This window comes from Oryzias latipes, chromosome 2, assembly GCF_053564925.1.
Source record: "Oryzias latipes strain Hd-rR chromosome 2, Olatipes_Hd-rR_3.1".
NCBI classification, from domain to species: Eukaryota; Metazoa; Chordata; class Actinopteri; order Beloniformes; family Adrianichthyidae; genus Oryzias; species Oryzias latipes.
This window is the reverse complement of record NC_136238.1, coordinates 48921884-48948013: the sequence shown is the minus strand read 5'-3', so window position 1 is coordinate 48948013 and position 26130 is coordinate 48921884. Positions and strand designations below refer to the sequence as shown.

The 26130-nt window shown below is 43.1% G+C and overlaps 2 protein-coding genes across 10 annotated transcripts in view; both read right to left on the bottom strand.

The window, feature by feature from the left end:
* Positions 1 to 26130, bottom strand: part of LOC144989042 (NLR family CARD domain-containing protein 3-like) — a 107165-nt gene that overhangs the window by 29523 nt on the left and 51512 nt on the right. The window contains exons 1-4 of one of the 4 annotated variants that reach the window (XM_078940805.1): positions 6252 to 11713; positions 4466 to 6139; positions 4222 to 4383; positions 3999 to 4139 (exon numbers count right to left, since the gene is read on the bottom strand). In XM_078940805.1, the coding sequence (XP_078796931.1) occupies positions 3999 to 4139; positions 4222 to 4383; positions 4466 to 4551 (389 nt within the window). In that variant the 5' untranslated portion in view covers positions 4552 to 6139; positions 6252 to 11713. Of the gene's footprint in view, positions 1 to 3998; positions 4140 to 4221; positions 4384 to 4465; positions 6140 to 6251; positions 11714 to 26130 lie in introns of those variants that run through there. The other 3 variants (XM_078940802.1, XM_078940806.1, XM_078940798.1) reach the window with 3 other exon arrangements.
* LOC144988997 (NLR family CARD domain-containing protein 3-like) overlaps positions 14189 to 26130 on the bottom strand; it is a 273480-nt gene continuing 261538 nt past the window's right edge. For all 6 annotated transcript variants that reach the window (XM_078940554.1, XM_078940564.1, XM_078940570.1 and 3 more), the window contains one exon: positions 14189 to 26122. In XM_078940554.1, coding sequence (XP_078796680.1) covers positions 26110 to 26122 — 13 coding nt within the window. In that variant the 3' untranslated portion in view covers positions 14189 to 26109. The remainder of the gene's footprint in view (positions 26123 to 26130) is intronic.

Genomic DNA, 26130 nt, shown 5'->3' with positions numbered 1-26130 from the left:
CTCTGTCTGACCTACAGCACATCTCACCACCGTCATACTTCTCTCATACATGTCCTGAACTACTCTGACATACTTCTCTGCCACTCCAGACGACCTCATACAGTACCACAGCTCCTCCCTCGGCACCCTGTCATACGCCTTCTCTAAATCTACGAACACACAATGCAGCTCCTTCTGACCTTCTCTGTACTTTTCCATCAACATTCTCAAAGCAAAAATGGCATCAGTGGTGCTCTTACGGGGCATGAAACCATACTGCTGCTCACAAATCTCCACCTTCTTCCTAAGCCTGGCTTCCACTACTCTTTCCCACAGCTTCATTGTGTGGCTCATCAACTTTATTCCTCTATAGTTGCTGCAGTTCTGCGTGTCACCCTTGTTCTTAAAGATCGGAACCAGAACGCTTCTCCTCCATTCCTCAGGCATCTTCTCACTCTCTAAAATCCTATTGAACAACCTTGTTAGAAATTCCACTGCTGTCTCTCTTAAGCACTTCCATACCTCCACAGGTACGTCATCAGGACCAACGGCCTTTCCGCTCTTCATCCTTTTCAGAGCCTTCCTAACCTCATCCTTTCCAATCTCTGCTACTTCCTGCTCCACAACAACCACATCTTCCTCCCTTCTTTCCCTGTCATTTTCCACGTTCATCAGCTCCTCAAAATACTCCTTCCATCTTTTCTGTACACTCTCTTGGGTTGTTAGCACCTTTCCATCTCTGTCCTTAATCACCCTTATCTGTTGCACGTCCTTCCCATCTCTGTCTCTCTGTCTGGCTAGCCTGTACAAGTCCTTCTCTCCTTCCTTTGTGTCTAACCTGTCATATAGCTCATCGTAAGCCTTCTGTTTGGCCTTTGCCACCTCTCTCTTCACTCTACGCTGCGCTTCCTTGTACTCATGTCTACCTTCCTCAGTCCTTTCTACATCCCACTTCCTTTTAGCCAACCTCTTCCTCTGGACGCATTCCTGTACTTCCTCATTCCACCACCAAGTCTCTTTACCGTCTTTCCTCTTTCCAGATGACACACCTAGCACCTTCCTACCTGTTTCCCTGATAGTTTCTGCTGTAGTTTCCCAGTCATCTGGAAGCTCATCCTGACCACCCAGGACCTGTCTCAACTTCTGCCTAAATTCCTCACAAGTTTCTTCATTCTGTAGCTTCCACCACTTGGTCTTCTTTTCTGTTTTCCCTCTCTTCTTCTTCCTGACCTCCAGAGTCATCTTACACACCACCATGCGGTGCTGTCTGGCTACACTCTCTCCTACCACCACTTTGCAGTCAATAACCTCTCTCAAATGACCTCGTCTACATAGGATGTAGTCCACCTGGGTACTCCTACCTCCACTTCTGTATGTCACTCTATGTTCCTCTCTCTTCTGGAAGTAAGTGTTGACTACAGCCATTTCCATCCTCTTCGCAAAGTCCACCACCATCTGTCCCTCCAGATTCCTTTCCTTCACACCAAACCTGCCCATCACCTCCTCATCACCTCTGTTGCCCTCACCAACATGCCCATTAAAGTCTGCTCCAATAACAACTCTCTCTCCTCTGGGGAAACTCTGTATGACCTCATCCAACTCACTCCAGAATCTCTCCTTCACTTCTAGCTCACAGCCAACCTGTGGCGCATACCCACTGACTACATTCACCATCACCCCTTCGATTTCTAACTTTAAGCTCATCATCCTGTCTGAGACTCTTTTCACCTCTAGAACACTGTTTACAAACTCCCCCTTCAGAATCACTCCTACCCCGTTTCTCTTCCTATCAACACCATGATAGAACAGTTTGTATCCTCCTCCAATACTACGTGCCTTGCTGCCCTTCCACCTTGTCTCCTGCACACACAGTACATCTACCTTCCTTCTCTCCATCATGTCTGCCAGCTCTCTGCCTTTCCCTGTCATTGTGCCAACGTTAAGAGTCCCTATTCTCAAACCTATGTTCCTGCCTTTTCCCTTCTCTCTCTGGCCACGGGCCCTTCTGCCTCCCCTCTTTCTTCGACCAACAGTAGTCAAATTTCCACCGACACCCTGTAGGTTAACAGCATCGGTGGCGGTCGTTGTTAACCCGGGCCTCGACCGATCCGGTATGTCTAAAGTGTTGTGGATGATTCGCATGGTTATTTTGGCAATTTTTACGCCGGATGCCCTTCCTGACGCAACCCTCTCTATTTATCCGGGCTTGGGACCGGCACAGAGGCAACTGGCTTGCAACCCCTGTGGCTAGATAAATATCAGTACAATCAGACAAAAGTGTTTGAGGACAACACTGGTACTATTGCCCTAGCAAAAAACCCAGTAAACAGACAGAGGTGTAAACATATCGACATAAAGTATCATTTCATAAGGGAAACTGTAAAGAGTGGCAAGATAACTTTACAATATTGCCCTACAGAGCAAATGGTAGCTGATGTAATGACAAAACCAACCACCAAATCAAAACTGAGGAGATTTGCGCAAGACATGTTTGGCACCTAGATGTGCAAAAGTTCTTTAAGATGTTTTCCAAGAAAAGAGGAAACTGTTTTATGTTTGTGGTTAATATGAAGAGTTAAGAGCGAGTGGGGGTGTTAAGTATTGAATGTAAACTATTTCACTCTCACTCTTTCTACTCCATTTCCCATGAGTCACTTCTGTTCCCATGAGTCATTGTTGTGGTATCTCTGTGTCGAGGGTTGATGACATCACTCGCTAAATGAATGAGCTCTGATGTACGAGAGAGACGAATTTGTTCCGTGCTCAATGGTTAATAAATATGCCTAGAGGAGGCTAAAGTTGATCCTGTCCCCGAGTCTTCTTCGTCTATCCACTACGCGGATGAAAGATCGGAGCTGCGCTCAACATTCCCGTTGGAAACCCTCAACCTCCAGAGCGGATTAAGAATGAGGTAAACGAAAGGCACGAGGTAAATATAATTCTCTATGAATTAATGCAGCCTCCTCGTCTATTGGGTCCTCCAAAAAAGGACAAGCCATTCTTGTCACTTAGACCGTCTCTGTGTGATGGAAATGTGGGCAATGAAGGTTAAAGCGAAAAATACCGCTTCGTCTTTAAAAAGGGGAGGGGACCGGCAGAAACCTTGAGTTTAGAGAATAAAACCTGCTCCCGACCAGGTTAGGTTCACAGCATAAGTAACCATGGACACTGACTCCGAGTAGAAGTTACCTCTCTTTCAGAAACGGGTTTGACTTACTCTGCTTTCTCTGGTTTAACAAACCTCCCATTCTGAAACGGAAAACCCAGGGTTTCCCTGATTTCAGGGTTAAGGCACTCAGAGTTTACGCTTAACCTCCTTTCTGAAACAGGCCCCAGGTGATCTGCGCAGCGTTGAGTTCACCTGGGTGATCTCAAACACGCTTATTGTGCATCTTGGCTGCACATATTTGGTGATGAATTTCCATCCGTTTTCTTTACTATTTGTACTGTCATGACAGCGATTGTGCTGTCAGTTTACCTGTTGTTGCATTTTCAAAAGTGAAGAATAAAATGTGACACTGAATTAGAAACAGCACATTGTAATTTCTGCATCTATTATCAAAGTATTTATTTGTAATACAGTGGAAATTAGTAGATTTGGTTAGCATGTTGATTTACGGTATGCGCCCCTAAATTTTCTGGTGTTGCCCCTAAAATTTTCAGTTAGGGGCCACAGTGCTCCTAGTGAAAAAAGTTAGTCTGGAGCCCTGTTTCTACTATTTAAACTGTGTTTAAAGCTAAAGCTAATGTATGTGAACACATTTTTTCTGTTTTATTTCAGTTACAAAAAATTTGAGTATTGTTCAAGAAGAAGAAGAGAAATAAAAGAAGCAACTCGAACCAAATTGGAAATACTTTTGTTTGTTAATGGTTGTCCAGCAGCAGCAAGTCACATGTTGTGAGGACAGTACAAACAGACTGATCTGCAGTGAGACAGTCTGGTAAAACGCCCCCTTCTGTGTGACACTGCAAGCAGGTTTCTCATTTGAATTCATAACATGCATCTGACAAACACTTACTGTCTCACTCTTGAACGAATGTTTTTATATGCATTTAAATAATCATCTGATCTGTCACTCCGGTTGGACCCCCAGCTGGATCCAGGTCCAGATCCAGGTCCAGATCCAGGTCCAGATCCACATCCAGATCCAGGTTGGTTCCTGTGAAGAATGAAGGTTGCTGGTGTGAGTCCTGAGCTCTGACATGGAGAAGATGATGGACAGTTGGAGATGTTCATCTCACCTCTGAGCTTTGCTCTGGTTGTCATGGTTACCATCTCTGCTTCTAGAGGGAGGGGCTCCCTCCTGTAAGTCCTCCCACTGATCCATGCTGCTGGATTCAGTTTCAGGTCTACGTTTGGGTATGGGTCTACGTCTAGGTCTTGGTCCAGGTCCAGGTTGGTTCCTGTGAAGAATGCAGGTTGCTGGTGTGAGTCCTGAGCTCTGACATGGAGAAGATCATGGACAGTTGGAGATGTTCATCTCACCTCTGAGCTTTGCTCTGGTTGTCATGGTTACCATCTCTGCTTCTAGAGGGAGGGGCTCCCTCCTGTGGCTCCTCCCACTGATCCATGCTGCTGGATTCACTGGATCCACATCAGCTCACACACACCTTCCTCCTTCACCTGCAGAGGAAACCCTCCTCATCATCAGCTCTGATCCTCCTTCACCAACAGATCAGCTGCTCCTCCACTGATTGGCTCTTCTCTTGTGTTTCCTCTCAGGTTCAGGTGAATGCAGTCAGACAGCAGTGGGAGGCAGAGGAAGCTGCCATCAGCTGCTGCACTTCTGCTCTCCCTCCACCAGGTGGAGACATGGAGCTGCAGCAGCAACATTTCCATTCAGTCACTTTGACACAGAAACAACAAACTTCCTGTTTCTACACTTCAGGAAACAGGAATTCTTCCCCACAAAGCCCCAACAGAGAATTTTATTTCCACTGTTGAACCTCCAAACTGGAAAGCATTACAGGTTACTTGCTCAAAAGTAATCCATTACCTTACAACACTAATCTCTGAAAACTGTAACATGAGTCCTGAGTTCCTTTCTAGTTTGTTTCTTTAGAAGAGCTGCAGAAGAAAAACTTCTGAAGAGACAAATTTACCATAAAAGTTGTTCTCATTTCTATGGAAGATTTCTAATGATAAAATGTATTTCTGGTAAAGTGAAAACAATGAAAACACAATCGGAGGATCAAAATTCAGCTTCAGTGAGTTTAGTCCGTAAAAAGATAACTAGGGTGTGTTCAGACTGGACTCATTTGGTTTAAAGTGAACCAGAGTTCGTTTCCCTGATAATCCTGAACACATTTTCAGTCTGAATGAACCCAAGTGGACCCAGGTCTGGGACCAGGAACCTCTCTGACCGTCTTTGGAGGTGGTTTCAGTTCATTTCCAATGGGACTGAGGTCCGGTTCGCTCTCAGATTCCTTAGTCTGAATTCAATCCGTCCTTTGGTCACATGATGTAAACAGATTTGCAATGAAGGTCAAAATGTCATCAAAATGTCTACAACAGTTCATAAAGAATGACATTATTAGCATGAGCTGATGGATCTAAAGACAGTGATGATCCTGGTGTTGGGCTACAGGCAGCGGTAGCAGTGGTCCGCGTGCCCCCATTCCCCTGGCAGACAGAGCCCACACCACCCCTCCCCTTTCGTTCTCACTCGCGCAGCCGCGGACAGACAGAACAGACAATAGGAACCGAATAGTGGACCAGTTATTTTCCAAGCACTGAGCCGCTGTCACCGCCGCCCCCACGTTACATTTGCGCACCGGACAATTGCCTTTATTACCTGTGCCTAAAACCGCCACCACCACGGCCCCCCCCCCTGGCATTACGGGGGGTGCGCCCCACTATTTGAGAGGCACTGCACTGAGGCCTCATGGTCTCTCTGATACAAACATTTCTATTCTAGGATGTTTGTCTGATGGAATCTGAGAGTTCCTGAACATGGAATGAGGAAATATGACTCTGTTCCATCACACAGTTACCTGGAACTGTAATCTATTACTTTAGTACCGAGTTCACAAAAAGACTTGTATGGAGGAGAACAGGAAGGTTTGGAGTCAGAACTGAAAAAAGCCAACAAGCATCAGCTGATTGTTGTTGAGGTGATGAAGAAGAGTCCTCCATGTTGTTGATCCAACAATGATGAAGCTTTGGAAACAGCAGAGGGAGGAGAGTTTGCAGAGAAAGAAGAAGATCTTCTCCAAAAATTCAGAAACAAACAGTCAAGTTAGTGAAGACAAAGTTCCAGAAACAAACTCACTTCAGTTTCTGCAAAGAGATGAAGAGGAAGAAGAGTCTCCCTCACCGTGTCAACGCAGCTGCAGCACTGATCACTGACTCACAACCAGGAAGAGTCCACCTGGATGGAGGCGGGGCAGCAGAGGTGGGCGGGGCATCAGGTGGAGCAGCTGAAGTGGAATTTTAATGTCAGATTCAGACTGTGTGCCTTCCTGGAATCAAACCCTCAACCTGCCTGTTGTGTACGTAGTGAACATCCACTGCTCCACAGCCAGAGGATCAGGATCTGATCAGGTTTAGTCCTGACATGAAAAAGGGGCGGGGCTTCTTGTTGGAGGTGAAATGACTGACAGGAGCTGCAGGATGTTTGTTTCCTGAACTAAAGACAGAGAACAGGGGGTTTTTCCAGAAAGCAGGTTATGCTAGCTCCCATGGTAAGTTTGAGGCTAAGGAAGTTGATAACCTCAGCTTTCGGCTCCAGAAATGGAGGTATGTTTCAGGGTAGGTCAAGTTGCCATGGCAAACTCATGCTCTGAACATAACCTGGTCTGGAGCAGGTTATGTTGAAGCTTAGTTTGTTTCAGAGAGGTGCAGCAGCATGGCGTGTCCATTTGAAGATGATTTAGTGGATGAAGAAGCTCAGATAATACTTTTTCCACCATGAGAGGGTGATAAGACCACATATGGATGTTGGAAAATTAAACTTGTTTACTTTGATCTAACTTAGTTATTTGCTTCAGTTAAGATAAATCAATTTTTTAGGTCACCTTAAAAATAACACGTAGTTTTCAGACAATTATTTTCCTTTCATTCAAATTAATTCAATTAAGTAGGTGTAACTTTGGTGCTGCTGTTAGATCGGCACCGCAAGGGATTGTGGGATACCATTCCCTTTGCCTGTCTGGACGGATTTGGGTTTAAGTGTGGCTTTTTGACTGAATATGTTTAGTTGTTTAGCTGTTTTACTGTGTTTTGCCGAGTTATTTTGTCCTACTATGCTTACGTCTCAGCACCATGAGTCAGAGCGAAGGAGAGGATGATGAGTTTTTATAGCACCCCTACACTCTCATTCTGTATGTACGATGATGGGAAATTCTTTAATTACTTTTTGCACTCCGTGCATTTTTTACCGTCCTTTTTATTGCTATAAAAAATAGCATATTCACCGGCTCAAACTTAGACATATGAGAGTTCAATATATATATATATTTAATGCGTCACAAGGAAAATGGAAACAAGATCAGAAACTTGTGGGTTTACTTTGTTGATTTTCTCCAAGCAGAAATATTTTTTTTTGACGATGCAGCCGTGTTACTTTTTTGTTAGACGTATAATCTTCATACGCCGTCATTAAAATCTCAGACTCCGTCTCACTTCCGTCTCAAGTGTCGCTTTCTATTTTTTTCTCCACGCGTTTCCATGGTGACTCCAGAAATCGGCGATCCATTGAGAATGTCTTTATGTACCGTGCGTTAACCCAGGGTTACCAAGTGGAGCGTAATTACGCTAACTCATATCCGGTCTTCTGGAACCGACATACCCAGAGTAAGCAAGTTCAGGCGGATTTCAGCCAGAGTTCAGGCTTAAAGTCAGGCTAGTTTAAAAATGCTTCCTGGAATACCCCCCTGGTTCAAGAAGAAACCTGACACCACCTGACAGCAGCTGAGAGGAGGGGCGGAGCTTCAAGCTGATTGACAGTTTGTTGATCTCAGTGACTGAGAAAGGTGAGGTCATGGGACCTTCTGCTTCCAAACGTGCATGACCTGGAGATTTTGGGCGAGAGATGCTGTAGTATCGCGAGAGTCAACGAGACCGGTGTGGCAACTCAGCTTGGCGGTGCGTAAGTAGCAGAACAAACATTTCATTATTATATCATTTTACCGCCATATCAATTAGCTGTTAAACTAACATCTGTAAAAGTTGAATAAGCCTTTTGACAGCCTGGAGGACCTGAAGAATTATATAGACGGCTGCTACAATACCGTCGTTATGGGGAAGACCAACACCACCACTCCTTCCTCCTAACGCGTGCGACCAGGAAGTTCTCCCGGAGCTGCCTCCTCTCCAGGCAGTGGAATCAGCGACGCTTTAGATTCCATTGATAAAAAGCTCTCCAGCCTTGACGGCCGCTTGAATCTGCTAGAGATCCTCCACAGAGAGTTCCAAGGCCTGCGAGAGTCTCTGGAGTTCAGCCAGCAGCAGGTGCGGGAGCTCGCAGCGGAGAATCAGGCCCTTAGAGAAAGTGTCAAGACCTTGAGCAGTGACACCGCTCGCCTTTCTGAGGAGAACCGCTCGATCAAAGAATCCCTCCTGGACCTTCAGTCGAGGAGCATGAGGGACAATCTGGTGATCTGGTGATTGCGGGGATTCCAGAGGAGGCAGGAGAAGACCCGGAGGCGACGGTGAAACGCTTCATGGAAGCCCACCTGAAGCTCCCAAAGGAGGAGGTGCAGAAGATCGCGTTCCAGAGGGTGCACCGGCTCGGAGGAAGAAGGTCCGACAACCAGCGTCCGCGACCGATTGTAGCCAAGTTTGACAACTACAAGCAAAAGGAGATGGTGAAGGGTCGCGGCCGGGAACTGAGGGGGACACATTTTAGTGTCAATGACCAGTTTCCTGTTGAGATCCTGCGGCGCCGAAAGATCCTTTTTCCTCTGAGGAAAAAACACCTTGCCAACGGGTCCAGAGCCGTGGTTTCTGTGGATAAACTCTTTGTAGATGGAAGGCTCTTCCGAGACCCGGAGATCACCCCCTGGCTTTGCTGAAGATCTGACATCCGAAAAAACAGCGGCTAAACGTGTTGAATGAATGAAACCGGCTCATCAATCATCCACACCTCCATCTCGCTGAAGCAGTTTAATTTCTCTCCCCTCTCATGTTTCTGTTGTTTTCCTTGTTATGTTTGTTTCTTTCTGTTTTTCTTTACCTCTTTCTTCTTTTTAGTTTCCCCTCTCTCCCCCCCTCCTCATATGTAAATTATCCAGAGGCAACACGTCCCCCGGTAAGTTGGTTTTTATTTATGCACGGAACGGGCACGCGCGCGCAGACAAGCGCGCACACGGGCAAGCACACGCGAACCAGCACACACTCGCGGACATCCCGCAAACACCTCACATAAGCCCACATAGGACACATGCAACATGCAGCTCACACAGTCAGGAAACGCGCACGCACACAAACGCACAGTGTTTCTTCATCGATCAGCGGGCGCGCGCACATGGACCGGCACACGCTCTATTTAGCCTTACATTCTCTTGGTCAGAGCAGTTATGAACAGTCTTAACATCGTTAGCTGGAATGTGCGTGGACTTGGCTCTGGGCCAAAGAGATTGAAAGTGTTATCTCACCTGATTGATCTTAAAGCAGATATAGCTCTACTGCAGGAGACCCATTTATGTACACAATCTCAGGACCTCCTGTGCAGCTCAAAATTTCCAGTCATATATTCTTCTAGTTATAACTCCAAGCAAAGAGGAGTTGCTGTTTTGATTAATAAAAATGTTACATTTACTCATAAGGATACAGTTACTGACCCAGAAGGTAGATTTGTAATTATTAATATATCCATTCAGAATAAGGACTATTGCATAGCCAGCATCTATGGTCCTAATGCTGACGACTCTTCCTTCTTTCACAGATTCTTCACCTCACTCTCAGCTCACTCTGACTCCACAATCATTATAGGAGGAGACGTCAACCTTGTTTTGGACCCTGAACTTGACAGACTCAGCACAGCAGCAAACCAGCGTACATGGCAGTCTGCAAGTATTCTAAAGCAGTACATGAATGATCTGGGTCTCTGCGACGCTTGGCGCTCATGTCATCCAAGCACTAAGGGGTTCACCTTTTTTTCTCCAGTTCACCACTAACACTCCCGTTTAGACTATTTATTAGTCAGTAACTCTCTTTTAAAAGAAATTAAAAGTTCCAACATTCATCCGATTATTATCAGTGATCATGCACCAGTCTCTGTAAACATTTCTAGGGAAAAATCCACACCCTCAGGTACAACCTGGAGGTTTAATACGTCTCTGTTAAAGGACCAGGAATTTCTTGAAAAAGAGTGGGCAACCTTCTTAGACTTCAACAATACTCCAGACATCTCACCGTGCATTCTTTGGGAAACAGCAAAGGCAGTCATGAGAGGGAAAATCATTTCTTATTCAACACATAAAAAACGCAAAGAGAAAGCAGATTTATTAGAACTATAAAATAAAATCAAAACCTTGGAGACTGCTTATGCTGCTTCTGCACAGGAACACATTCTGGGAGATCTGAAAAATTTAAAGCTGCAGTTAAATGACATCATTAATAAACAAACACAATTTCAAATACATATTGACTCATTTCTTAATAATGTAGACCTACCCAGGTTAAATGAGGATCAAATCACAAATTTAGACTCTCCGCTCTCGCTGTCTGAACTTCAAGAAGCTCTGTTACTTATGCCTAATGGTAAAGCACCAGGGCCTGACGGCTTTCCTGCTGAGTTTTATAAAGAATTCTGGGAACAACTGGCACCAACATTTTATAAAACTGTCACATCTATTAATGAAAGACAATCAATGCCACCTAACATGAACTCAGCCAACATAATTCTTCTTCTAAAACCAGACAAAGATCCCACGAGTCCTTCAAGCTATCGCCCTATCTCTCTAATCAATCTTCTTTCTCTTTCGGCTTCTCCCAACAGGGGTCGCCACAGCGAACAAGTCGCATGGTAAACTTGACAATGTTTTATGCCGGATGCCCTTCCTGATGCAACCTTCCCAAACCGGGCTTGGAACCGGCACAGAGGTAGAGAAGGGAACAGGGAGCAGCCCGGAGTCGAACCCAGGTTTCACGGACGGAAGGCGCCGCAAACCAGCACGAGCTAAACCGGCTCCCGGTATCTCTCTAATCAATGCAGATGTAAAAATGATCTACAAAGCACTAGCACAGAGAATAGAAAAAATCACTCCTCACATAATTTACTTCGACCAGACTGGATTCATCAAAGGCAGACACTCGGATGACAATCTCCGAAGACTTGTTAACATAATAGACTTTGCCACCATTAATAACCAGGAAATGACTATACTATCACTGGATGCTGAAAAAGCTTTTGACAGAGTAAACTGGAAGTTCCTGATTGCTGCCCTCCATAAGTTTGGTTTTGGAGAAGCATTCATCAAATGGATCAAAATATTATATCACAACCCCAATGCAATGATGGATCTAAAGACAGTGGTGATCCTGGTGTTGGGCTACAGGCAGCGGTAGCAGTGGTCCACGTGCCCCCATTCCCCTGGCAGACAGAGCCCACACCACCCCTCCCCTTTCGTTCTCACTCGCGTAGCCGCGGACAGACAGAACAGACAATAGGAACCGAATAGTGGACCAGTTATTTTCCAAGCACTGAGCCGCTGTCACCGCCGCCCCCACGTTACATTTGCGCACCAGACAATTGCCCGTATTACCTGTGCCTAAAACCGCCATCCCCCCCCCCCCCCCTGGCATTACGGGGGGTGCGCCCCCCGTAATGCCCGTAATGAGAGGCACTGCACTGAGGCCTCATGGTCTCTCTGCTACAAACATTTCTATTCTAGGATGTTTGTCTGATGGAATCTGAGAGTTCCTGAACATGGAATGAGGAAATATGACTCTGTTCCATCACACAGTTACCTGGAACTGTAATCTATTACTTTAGTAATGAGTTCACACACAGACTTGGATGGAAGAGAACAAGAAGTTTTGGAGTCAGAAATGAAAAAAGCCAACAAGCATCAGCTGATTGTTGTTGAGGTGATGAAGAAGAGTCCTCCATGTTGTTGATCCAACAATGATGAAGCTTTGGAAACAGCAGAGGGAGGAGAGTTTGCAGAGAAAGAAGAAGATCTTCTCCAAACATTCAGAAATAAACAGTCAAGTTAGTGAAGACAAAGTTCCAGAAACAAACTCACTTCAGTTTCTGCAAAGAGATGAAGAGGAAGATTCTATGTTTCAGGGTATGTCAAGTTGCCAAAGCAACTCATGCTCTGAACATAACCTGGTCTGGAGCAGGTTTAGTTGAAGGTTAGTTTGTTTACAGAGAGGTGAAGCAGCATGGCGTGTCCATTTGAAGATGATTTAGTGGATGAAGAAGCTCAGATAATACTTTTTCCACCATGAGAGGGTGATAAGACCACATATGGATGTTGGAAAATTCAACTTGTTTACTTTGATCGAACTTAGTTATTTGCTTCAGTTAAGATAAATTATTTGTTTGTTAAGTCAGTTTAAAAATAACACGTAGTTATCAGTTATTTACCTTTCATTCAAATTAATTCAATTAAGTAGGTGTAACTTTGGTGCTGCTGTTAGATCGAAACCGCAAGGGATTGTGGGATACCATTTCCTTTGCCTGTCTGGACGGATTTTGGTTCAAGTGTGGCTTTTTGACCAAATGTGTTTACTTGTTTAGCTGTTTTACTGTGTTTTGCCATGTTTTGCTGAGTTATCTTGTCCTACTGTGCTGATGTCTCTGCACCATGAGTGAGAGTAAAGGAGAGGATGATGAGTTTATATTAGAGTATTGATAAAGACAGGCACGTCTTTAATGAATTTGAACGCGACTTGCATTTTTTCCCACGTCCTTTTTATTGTTATAAAAATGAGCATATCTGCCGGCTCATACTTAGACATATGAGAGATCAAGAATTATAATTAATTAAGATGGAAAAATATTAATTGAATTGGAGTAATATGACATTTAGTTGGATAAATACATATAATTGTATAAGTTGTATAAACAATTATTGAGTTTTATAGACATAAGAAATTAGGTTGATTAAATTTAACTCAATTATTTGTTACCAATAGAAGTATTTTATTTAAGGTGGCAAAATTGGATAAGTTTTATATATATGCATCACAAGGAAAATGGAAATAAGATCAGAAACTTGTGCGTTTACTTTGTCTGTTCTTCTACTACAAGCAGAAACTCTTTCTTTTGATGATGCAGCCGTGTTACTTTTTTGATGGATGTATAATCTTCATACGCCGTCATTAAAATCTCAGACTCCGTCTCACTAAAGTATTGCGCTCTCTTTGGTTCTCCACGCGTTTCCATGGTGACTCCGGAAATCGGCGATCTATTGAGAATGTCTTTATGCACCTTCCGTGCACGAGCATTAAGCCAGGGTTACCAAGTCGAGCGCAACTACGCCAACTCGTACCCGGTCTTCTGGAACCGACATACCCAGAGTAAGCAAGTTCAGACGGATTTCAGCCAGAGTTCAGGCTTAAAGTCAGGCTAGTTTAAACATGACTCCTGGAATACCCCCCTGATCACTGACTCACAACCAGGAAGAGTCCACCTGGATGGAGGCGGGGCAGCACAGGTGGGCGGGGCAGCACAGGTGGGCGGGGCAGCAGGTGGAGCAGCCCTCCTGGAATCAAACCCTCAACCTGCCTGTTGTCTACATAGTGAACAGCCACTGCTCCACAGTCAGAGGATCAGGATCTGATCAGGTTTTGTTCTGACATGAAAAAGGGGGCGGGGCTTCTTGTTGGAGGTGAAATGACTGTCAGCAGCTGCAGGATGTTTGTTTCCTGAACTAAAGACAGAGAACAGGTTCAAGAAGAAACCTGACACCACCTGACAGCAGCTGAGAGGAGGGGCGGAGCTTCAAGCTGATTGACAGGTTGTTGATCTCAGTGACTGAGAAAGGTGAGGTCATGTGACCTTCTGCTTCTAGACGTGCATGACCCCCCCCTCATCTGTCATCTACTGACACTGAAGCAGAAACTCTGATGGAGCTGAAGGGAGGGGCCTGACTATTTCCTGGAAACAGCTCCTTCTGGTCATCAGTCAGACTCAGAGGAACAGAGAGTTTGTTCACATGCAGCTCAGGAAAATGGCTGACAGTCAAGATGAGAAGCTTTTCTTTCCATGTGTCGTGGGTCCCGTCAGGGAATAATTGGGCAGAGGCGCCAAGGTGAAAGTATTCTTGGTTTTATTCAAGAACAGAGCACACCAATTGCTCCACAAAGGTTAACCAACAAAGACTTCTCCACTCCGAATTCTCCTCTCAGACTCCCACGCTGACAGCTGTAGCTGGTTCTCTTTTAAATGGTAAGCCCCTCCTCCTGGGCGTTGCTCTCCATCAGTCCAAAGGAAAAATAGGGAGAAGTGTTTACATTGTTCAAAAACAGAAATAAACATACAGAAATAAACAGTTTCATTCAAAGAAACATTCTGTGTCGTGTACAGAAAAATAACAATAATCATCAATAAAAATAAATACAAACAGTGACCGATGCGTCACATGACCCGGGGTGTCCATGACCACTTCCGGGTTACTTCCAGGTAAACAAACAAACGCTAATGTTGGCGTCGTGTGTGCTTCGTGTTAATGTATGCATGGGGATGATGAGTCGGCAACCTAGTGTGCACTCAGGGCTACCTGCAGGGGGATAGGGACGGAACGAAAAGGGTACGTTGATGTAGATGACGTGTTACCGGGTCCGTGCGTGCGCGTCAATGCGCACGTGTGTGGGTGTGCGTGCGCCTGCAGCGGCAGCTGACGGTTCTACACCGTCACACCATGTCTGTTAGAATCACAACCTTTCAAATCCACAAGATCCTGAAAGTGAAGCAGAAGCTGAGAGAGGAGCAGATTTAAGTCAGAGTGGGAACAAGTCAGAACAGCAGTTGGAGAAAGATTTGATCCCAAAGCTGATGGGAAACTGAAAGAATGTGGATCTTCCAGATCTGTCAGAGCTTCCAGGAAAAACTCTGACAACAGAGAGAAAGATGTGAGGAGCAGAGAAACACTGCAGTCTGACACTTGGATCAACGCCATGGTCCCATCCCCCACAGACCAGAGCCCTCCACCTGCAGCATTTGGGCCTCACAGGCTTCCATCCCCTTTAACAGATTCTGAACCAAAGCTGAGCCTGAGAGCAGCTCTGACTGAAAGAATGTGGATCTTCCAGATGATCTCTGCTTCAGTCTGGAAGAATGTTCTGCAGCAGAACCACATTCCTGAATGAGTCTGTGTTCCTCAGTAACAGGGCGTGTCTGAACGGCTGCAGATTCTGCAGAACATCAAGGTTTCCTGCAGCTGGATGGAAGGAGTGCTGCCCCCTGGTGGACAGGAACTCAGCAGTGCAGCTTCAGATCGCGAGTTCCCCGTGGCTGTCACAGACCGAGGCACCGGATGATGGCTGGGTCTGCGTGAAAGCCATGCTCCGCCGTCGGTCAGTGGGCTCCTCAAATCTTCTTCCTCTGCGGAGCTCGGCGGCTGGGACGGCGATGGTGGAGTCTATGGGTCTGCAAAAGCTGTGGGGAACGCGTTGAGTTAATCGAATACATTTTTTCAAATGATTCTACATATGATTTATAAAAAAGGTTCTCAACAGCCCTGGCCCTGTTGTCCTGCTACAACAAAGATGATCTCCCTGTTGACACTGTCCGTTCACAGCCGTCTAGCTATGGTGGCCCAGAAGGGTCACAACACATTAACTCAACACAAAACACATAACCTCAACACACAATACAATAACTCACAACACATTAACTCACAACACAATAACTCACAACACAACACATTAACTCACAACACAATAACTCAAAACACATTAACTCACAAACTCACAACACATTAACTCACAACATAATAACTCACAACACATTAACACACAACACAATGACTCACAACAAAACACATTAACTCACAACACATTAACTCACAACACAATAACTCACAACACAATAACTCACAACACATTAACTCACAACACATTAACTCACAACACATTAACTCACAACACAACACATTAACTCACAACACATTAACTCACAACACAATAACTCACAACACAACACAATAACTCACAACACAATAACTCACAACACAATAACTCACAACACAACACATTAACTCACAACACAATAACTCACAACACAATAACTCACAACACAACACATTAACTCAACACACAACACATTAACTCAACACACAACACATAACCTCAACACACAATACAATAACTCACAACACAACACATTAACTCACAACACAATAACTCACAACACATTAACTCACAACACAATAACTCAAAACACATTAACTCACAAACTCACAACACATTAACTCACAACACAACACAATAACTCATAACAAAACACATTAACTCACAACACATTAACTCACAACACAATAACTCACAACACAACACAATAACTCACAACACATTAACTCACAACACAATAACTCAAAACACATTAACTCACAAACTCACAACACATTAACTCACAACACAACACAATAACTCATAACAAAACACATTAACTCACAACACATTAACTCACAACACAATAACTCACAACACAATAACTCACAACACATTAACTCACAACACATTAACTCACAAAAAAATAACTCACAACACAACACAATAACTCACAACACAATAACTCAACACAACACATTAACTCACAACACAACACATTAACTCACAACACATTAACTCACAACACAATAACTCACAACACAATAACTCACAACACAACACATTAACTCACAACACAATAACTCACAACACAATAACTCACAACACAATAACTCACAACACAATAACTCACAGCACAATAACTCACAACACAACACATTAACTCACAACACAATAACTCACAACACAACACATTAACTCGTAACACAACACATTAACTCACAACACAATAACTCACAGCACAACACAATAACTCACAACACAGCACAATAACTCACAACACAACACATTAACTCACAACACAATAACTCACAACACATTAACTCGCAACACAACACATTAACTCACAACACAATAACTCACAACACAATAACTCACAACACAACACATTAACTCACAACACATTAACTCACAACACAACACAATAACTCACAACAAAATAACTCACAACACAATAACTCACAACCAAACACAATAACTCACAACACAACACATTAACTAATAACACAACACATTAACTCACAACACAATAACTCACAACACAACACAATAACTCACAACACAATAACTCACAACACATTAACTAATAACACAACACATTAACTCACAACACAATAACTCACAACACAATAACTCACAACAGAACACATTAACTCACAACACAATAACTCACAACACAACACAATAACTCACAACACAACACAATAACTCACAGCACAATAACTCACAACACATTAACTTACAACACAATAACTCACAACACAACACATTAACTCACAACACAATAACTCACAACACATTAACTTAACACACAACACATTAACTCAACACACAACACATAACCTCAACACACAATACAATAACTCACAACACAACACATTAACTCACAACACAATAACTCACAACACAACACATTAACTCACAACACAATAACTCAAAACACATTAACTCACAAACTCACAACACATTAACTCACAACATAATAACTCACAACACAACACATTAACTCACAACACAACACAATAACTCACAACAAAACACATTAACTCACAACACATTAACTCACAACACAATAACTCACAACACAACAAAATAACTCACAACACATTAACTCACAACACATTAACTCACAAAAAAATAACTCACAACACAATAACTCACAACACAATAACTCACAACAGAACACATTAACTCACAACACAATAACTCACAACACAACACAATAACTCACAACACAACACAATAACTCACAGCACAATAACTCACAACACATTAACTTACAACACAATAACTCACAACACAACACATTAACTCACAACACAATAACTCACAACACAACACAATAACTCACAACACAACACATTAACTTAACACACAACACATTAACTCAACACACAACACATAACCTCAACACACAATACAATAACTCACAACACAACACATTAACTCACAACACAATAACTCACAACACAACACATTAACTCACAACACAATAACTCAAAACACATTAACTCACAAACTCACAACACATTAACTAACAACATAATAACTCACAACACAACACATTAACTCACAACACAACACAATAACTCACAACAAAACACATTAACTCACAACACATTAACTCACAACACAATAACTCACAACACAACAAAATAACTCACAACACATTAACTCACAACACATTAACTCACAAAAAAATAACTCACAACACAACACAATAACTCACAACACAATAACTCAACACAACACATTAACTCACAACACAACACATTAACTCACAACACAGTAACTCACAACACAACACAATAACTCACAACACAACACAATAACTCACAACACAACACATTAACTCACAACACAATAACTCACAACACAATAACTCACAACACAACACAATAACTCACAACACAATAACTCACAACACAATAACTCACAGCACAATAACTCACAACACAACACATTAACTCACAACACAATAACTCACAACACAACACATTAACTCGTAACACAACACATTAACTCACAATACAATAACTCACAGCACAACACAATAACTCACAACACAGCACAATAACTCACAACACAACACATTAACTCACAATACAATAACTCACAACACATTAACTCGCAACACAACACATTAACTCACAACACAATAACTCACAACACAATAACTCACAACACAACACATTAACTCACAACACATTAACTCACAACACATTAACTCACAACACAACACAATAACTCACAACACAATAACTCACAACACAATAACTCACAACACAATAACTCACAACACAACACATTAACTCACAACACATTAACTCACAACACATTAACTCACAACACAATAACTTAACACAACACAATAACTCACAACACAATAACTCACAACACAACACATTAACTAATAACACAACACATTAACTCACAACACATTAACTCACAACACAATAACTCACAACACAGCACAATAACTCGCAACACAACACATTAACTCACAACACAATAACTCATAACACAACACAATAACTCACAACACAACACAATAACTCACAACACAATAACTCACAACGGAAGTAAAGCAGCAATGGAAGTGCTTTTATCCTGAAATTTGAGCGGCTAACTACCTAACAGAAATTAACGTCACACTGAGCTGTGGAGGGAGTGAATTGTGTTGTGAGTTAATGTGTTGTGTTGTGACCCTTCTGGGCCACCGTATGTTTGCCACTAGAGGGCAGCACAGCAGCTTCAGTCTTTGTCATTGTTGCTGTGTGAGCCTGAAGGAGCTTCAAAGTGAACTAGCTGCAGCTTGGTTCAGACAAAGCTCCACATTCACACACAGATGTGATCCTGAAGAAGTCTGAACAGAACATTTCAGGAGAACTCTTCAGTCCAGAACATGAGCCTGCATTGTTCCTGAAACTGGGATCAGAGTTCTGCTCTCTGCTCCAACAGAACCACCTTCATGAGCTCCTGGTTTCTTCTGGATCCTCCAACATTCAGACGCTCTCTGACTGAGTTCATGTCTGCACAGAAACCTTCAGGATTCTCTTCTTCCACACGTCTTTCACTCTGAAACTCTCTTCTGAATGTGGATCATCTCAGTCAGACGCTCAGCAGCATCAGAGCCGTGCATGTGCTCCTCCTCATGAGTCCTGAAGCTGCACCGTCAGCTGCAGAGCTTCAGAGCTGCTTCCTTCTCAGACTTTCCACTTTCTTTGGCTCTCTGGCTCTGATGCTGCTGCTGCTGCTGCAGAAAAACCAGCAGCTGCAGAAAAACTCTGCAGAGACTCACAGAGAGAGGATGGAGGCAGCAGATGAAGCTGCTGCAGACTGACAGCTGATGGAACTGAAGCACTTTCTACATTCTAGTTCCAAATGTTCTACAGAATCCATCAGAGCTTGAAAGTCTTCCTCAGTACTCGAGTACTTTAGTTCAGCAGCTCCTCTTTTCCTCTAAGGTGAAGCTTCATGTGGACGACTTCTTCTTCTTCTTCTCTCCTCTTTTCTGGAGCTTGGGCTCCATGCAGTCTGATCAGCTCTGATTTGGGCTTCAGTTGATGTTTGTGATCAGGAACTCTGGATTCTTCTTAGAAGGAGACGTTCTGCCTCTTTAGCAGAGAGCAGAACGTTGATCTGATCTGTTGGAAGCCACTCCATCCTGAAGCTGCACTGCTGAGTTCCTGTCCACCAGGGGGCAGTGTTACGGCTTTGCCTGCCTTATTATTCTGCTCATCTGTCAGGTTGGGACTTCCAACACACAAACATTTGACCTTTTCACTTTAGAAAAAAGTTTGTTAAACACTTTGGTGACTTTCAGATTTATAAAAACATTTTTTATTTTATTTCTGTAATTATTGGTCTAAACTTTTCTTCCTGAAGGCTGAACTGCAGCTTTCCTCAGGTCTTTCATTTTCTCCATTTTTCCCTCCTTTTCTTGGCTTCCAGCTCACCAGGCATGACCTAGACGGCGCCCTCATGTGGACGGATGAACACATGACAGAGGGGAAGGACATATGGAGTCCTATACTGTTCATAATAAATAAATATTTAATTAAATAAATAAATATGACCTCATGCAAATACACAATCAACCAATAAATCTCTCATAAATATATAAAAAGATCATGAAATGGAGAAAAACCTGCACACTGATTTTAAATTAGCCATTATATTATTCAATATATTTCATTTTGCTTTAAAAACCTGTTCATTATTTTAAAACAGCATTTCAAAATATTCATTTTATTCATGTGGAATATTATTATAATTCTACGTCTTTTTTCAGAACCTCGGATTTCAAAATCAATATTTTCCGAAGTAGCTTTTTTTTATTTCATGTTGCTGTTTTTCACAATGGCGTATTTATTTCATGAAGAGCTTTTTCAGGACAATTGGTCTAACTGTCAATCAGTGAATGTGGGCGGGATCTAAACGCTCATCCATGGAAATCGACTCTTATTCCTCGATACCCGCTCAGCGGTGTTCCAGTCAGAGAGATGACATATTTCAGCGATATCCGTGCGGCTTTGCTGACATTAGAGATCAAATATAGACAAACAATCTGTCTGCTGCAGAAGATGCAAACATGGACCACTCTGTTTTTGTAGTTTGAGGGTTTGTGTGGACCAAAGGAGAAGCGGTTGTCCACAACTTGAAGTCCCCCTTTAAAACACTCCTGACTGTCACGTCATTCACTCAGCTCTCCTTTGCTCTGCAGCTAACCGCTCTATGGCAAGCCATGCCATACCAGCTCTGCTGTCTGAGCTCACAGATCCAGTCTGACGTCATCGTGCCTTATGTCGGCTCGCAGGAGGCGAGCTGGCGGACCAACAGTGAGTGAGACCAGGCAGCAGCAGATAGCAGAACAAGCCTGCTCGGGCCTCCTGAACCTTATGATATTTTTTGTATTTTCATTGAGACAGTGATTATAAATCAGGTCCTCTGTTTTTTTTCCCCTCTCGGGGAAAATGTTGAACCTTTCTTACGAAAGTTTCTCTTTCTGGTTGTAAAACGCAGCGAAGATCCGGGGTTTGATTTGGGGTTCACTTCCCCGTTCAGATGCTTCCAGAGCGGGTTATTAAAAGATTCAGTCTCTATACTTTGGATATACTTTTTTATTTTACTCTTCTGAATAACAGACCCTTAACTTGCGCTCACACACACAGCTCATGGTTCCTCTGTCGGTCTCTTCTCCTCAGAGGCCTGTCAGCACATTCAGATCAGCTCAGATCCATCCAGACCTCTGCAGGAGCAGACACCTGGAAAACATCCTCCATCACCTGGAACACCACCAGCAGCCGTGGAGCCGCTCCACTCAGTCACCGTGGCGGCAGAGGCCACTTTCAGTGGGAGGTCAAAGGTCAGACGTGATGTGAGCAGCGCCGCCACACTGTCACTTCCATGTAGACATGTGTGTTGTTGTGGTCCAGCTGAACAAGCTCTTGGTGGTGTTGTTGGTGGAAATGACAGTTTGAAGTCCAACACGTCTGGACTAAACCAAACTTCTTCACAGCAGATTTGACCTTCAGCTGTTTCACATTACAACTTCAATCTGCTTCCAGTCTGCAACCAGTAGAGGGCGCTAAGCGGGAAAAGCTTCACTCTTTGCCCAGAAGAAGAAGCCTCACCAAGCCTTCATGAAGGTCAGACTCCGTGCACGGTGGAGCAGTGGTTAGCGCTCTCAGGGAGAAGGTTCAAATCCCAGCTGTGACCTTTCTGTGTGGAGTTTGTCTGTTCATTCCACCCGTGTTTCCTCCCACATGCCAAAATCATGCTTCATACGTTGATGGTTCCTCTGAATGCCCCTAGGTGTGTGTGTGTGTGTGTGTGTTGTCACCTGTCCAGAGTGAGGCCCCTTTGACTGTTTGACTTTTTCCTTCTGAAATAGTCTTCTTTAGGTCTAGTCAGAGAAATATGGGAGTTCTTTTCATCATATTTGCTGCTTCATTTGATTGACAGCCCCTGCTGAACACAATTGAAGTTTTTCAATGAGTTGAGAAAAATGATTAAGTTTGAACAAAACAAAAAAAAGTTTCTGTGACTTTCAAATCTCTGTCAGAATCAAACATCAGAACTTTGGTTCAACAAGATCTTTTCATTTCATCCAACTAAAGGTCACGTTAACACAACTAATCCAGTTTGTTGACTTGACTTCAACTTTTGAGGCAGGCCTCTGAAGAGAGGAGGCTGTCTCCCTATAGACACCTATATACTTCTATAGAAATAGAGATACTGATGGATTATGGGAAGAAATCCATTTGTAGTTGGACTTGGATCTTTTATTGCACCACAGTTTTCACAAATGTCAATGAAAAGACCTTAAAATGATGCTTTGAACTTGCTGTTGACAGAATAGTCCATTACTACAGGAGGACGGGGGGGGGGGGGGGTAAAACCCTTTTAACTGGACAGTTTGATGTCATTTCAGTGTTTTTTATTTTTATTTCCAGAGTTAAATAAAAATGGTCATTAAATTATTTCAGAATTATTTTATGGATTCAGCTGTATTCGCTCGCCTCCCCCTGGAAATGCTGACTGGGATTGAATATTGCTACAGATTTTGCAGGGTGGATGTGAAAACGCAAATGCAATCCCCTATTTGTATTTTCGCTTTAATTATGACACAGAATGACCAGTTTTAAGTATAAAATGAAAAAGCATTTTGAAGTTTTGCTTTTTTATTTTAATTTTGAGTCATTTGATGCAGTTACATTTTGAAAATGAAAAAGCATTTCTGCTTTTGACTTTTATTTTGAATTATGCAACAGAAATGCTTCCATAAAGAAGGCCTAACATTACAGATTAAGTATCAAAATTATTTGCATATTTTTATTTAAAAATGATTATTTGGGAAATTACAATTACAAATCAAATGACAAATAATCATCAGTAACCCTTCATCTCACTAACATTTAAATGAAAGGGTCTGACTTAATGTCGCAAAAAAGACACGTCAATGAAAATTTTTAAAAAGCACAAAAGAGTAAAGAGAGGCACGGTGTCCAGAAGTGTGTTCTGGTAAATGCACAGGTTTTATCCTAAAATTCTCACACTATTCACTCAGAGCTCTTCTCTGCTCTGTAGCTAACACAGCTCCGCTGTCTTTGCTCACAGATCCAGTCTGTCATCACATCTGTTTGCCTCACACGCCATCACTGTGGTGGCTCCCGGATGGCAAGCTGGCGGCCAGACAGACACCCGAAAGTGGAACCAGTCTGCTTGGGACTCCTGATATTTTCCTGATATTCTTATGATATTTTTTATCTTCATGGAGACAATAATTATAAATCAGGTTCTCTGGGCTCTGAAACCGCACAGAACAGCGTCATCTGGTGGCAGACTGGACGTATATCATCTGCTTCAACTAAGCTCCTTGTAACACTTCATTGAGGGAAATCATTTTAAAAACGTAAAACAAAACAATGTTGTTAATGATGTAAAACAACATGAGTTACGTTTTCTGTGAGAAGTGCTTGACACAGCAAAACACAAATACATGAAGAAAATAAACGCAAAGCAAAAAAAAAAAAAAAGAAAGTAAAACACTAGTCTTGAACCCTGGGTTTCTAGATGCAGGTGACATTAATTTTCCACTGAGCTATCTCTTCTAATAAAGTAAATCTTTGCCATCATATATTCATAGAAGTATTTTCTTTATAAATAACATTCATAATGAATTGTCTTATTAGGAGAAACCAAGTTGAAACTTACCTAAGCCACAGTACTATTTTTTTTTAACCAGTAACCATGGTAAAGTGCGATGAACTGACGCTGATTCAAAATCAGGGGAAACAATATAAGTGGTTGGGAAACGTTTGTGATTCATTCCCTATTTCTAGAGAATAGCGCGCCCATCTGTTCAAACACAAGTGACATCTGAACCGTGGTTCGACCAAACGATGCATTTGGCGCGTCATACGTCATCAACCACGTGATCTGCGCTAGTTGACATACGCCCTGAAACATTGTGCCGAAACACACTGTTTCATGAAGGTGACATAAGCGCCAGAGCGTCCGTGTCAAACGGGCCATCCCTACTGTAAATGCCCGCTTTGTGAATGAATAGTTCGAACAGACCTTCATCATGGAAAATGCATAAAGAAATGCATATGATGCAGCTTTTAAGTTAAAAGCAATATGAAAAAATCCACCAATGAGTTTCAAAAAGCCGGTCTGCTGCGTGATGGAGAGGACTGCGCAGGCTCAGGAGTGCATTTGCCTCAGGGTGATCGTGACAGTACTGACAGCGACAACGAAGGAGAGACTGAGACTACGTTCACACTGCAGGCTGAAACGACCCAATTCTGATTTTTTTGCCCTTATGTGAGCTGTATCTGATCTTTTCATGACAGTCTGAATGACATTGATCTGATCTTCTCAAATGCAACCCAGGCCACTTGGGTATGTGGTCCTGAATCCGATACGTATCCGATCTTTTAAAATGCCACCTCAGTCTGAATGGCCAGGTCGCATGTATCCGACCCGTACGTCACTGATATGCTACAAATGTCATACTTCTGCATTGAAGTAGGTGGGAACGAGAACATAAACATCAACCATGGCAGACGATGCTGCTGAGACCAGTCAGTGGAAGGGGGTCCAGGTCATATTTGGGGTGACAGCACTTCCACTACCCCTTTCACTCCCTCCTGCGCTGCACGCACTCTCTCCTCTCTCTTACACACAAGCGCAGGGCCCCAACACACACACATCCCCATTCCACAACAGTGGGTACAGACGATCCCGGCTCCAATGACTTCTTAAAATAAGAAGATTGTAATTGAGTTGGCTCCTTAATGGAAATAAATTTAGTAATCCAAAAAGAGCTCCGCTGTTGACAACACTGTTGTTGACATCCATTCTTAACGTTGGCTACTTCCACAAACGAGTGACGTCGTTCAACGTTGAGTACTCTTCTACGCATGCGGGTCACTTCTGGGTCATTCCACGTTCACACAGTAGATCACAAAAGTTCGCATTTAATGGGAAATTAAACGGCCTTGCAAAAAAATCGAATTAATTCAGATTTTTTGAAAAAATTCGATTTTTTTGCAAGGCCGTTTAATTTCCCATTAAATGCGAACTTTTGTTCATTCTACATTCAATGCTACATTCACACTGCAGGGCTTAATGTAGCCTAAATTAGAATGAGAAGAGGAAGTGCAGTTCTCCATCATTCCACCGGGGGAGCTGCAGCACAATAACTATCCACTTGATGCTGAGAGAGACAGTGGAGCTGATCTCAGATCAGTTCCTGCTGCAGCTCTGACACTCATCTCCACTTCCTCTGATTCCTCCATCACTCTGCTCTCCACCTCCCAGGAACACCGTCCAGTCACAACATCTCTGCAGACCAGCTGCTGCTGCTGCTCCTCTCTGCTCCTCCAGGAGGAACATCAGTACCTCCACCTGCAGAG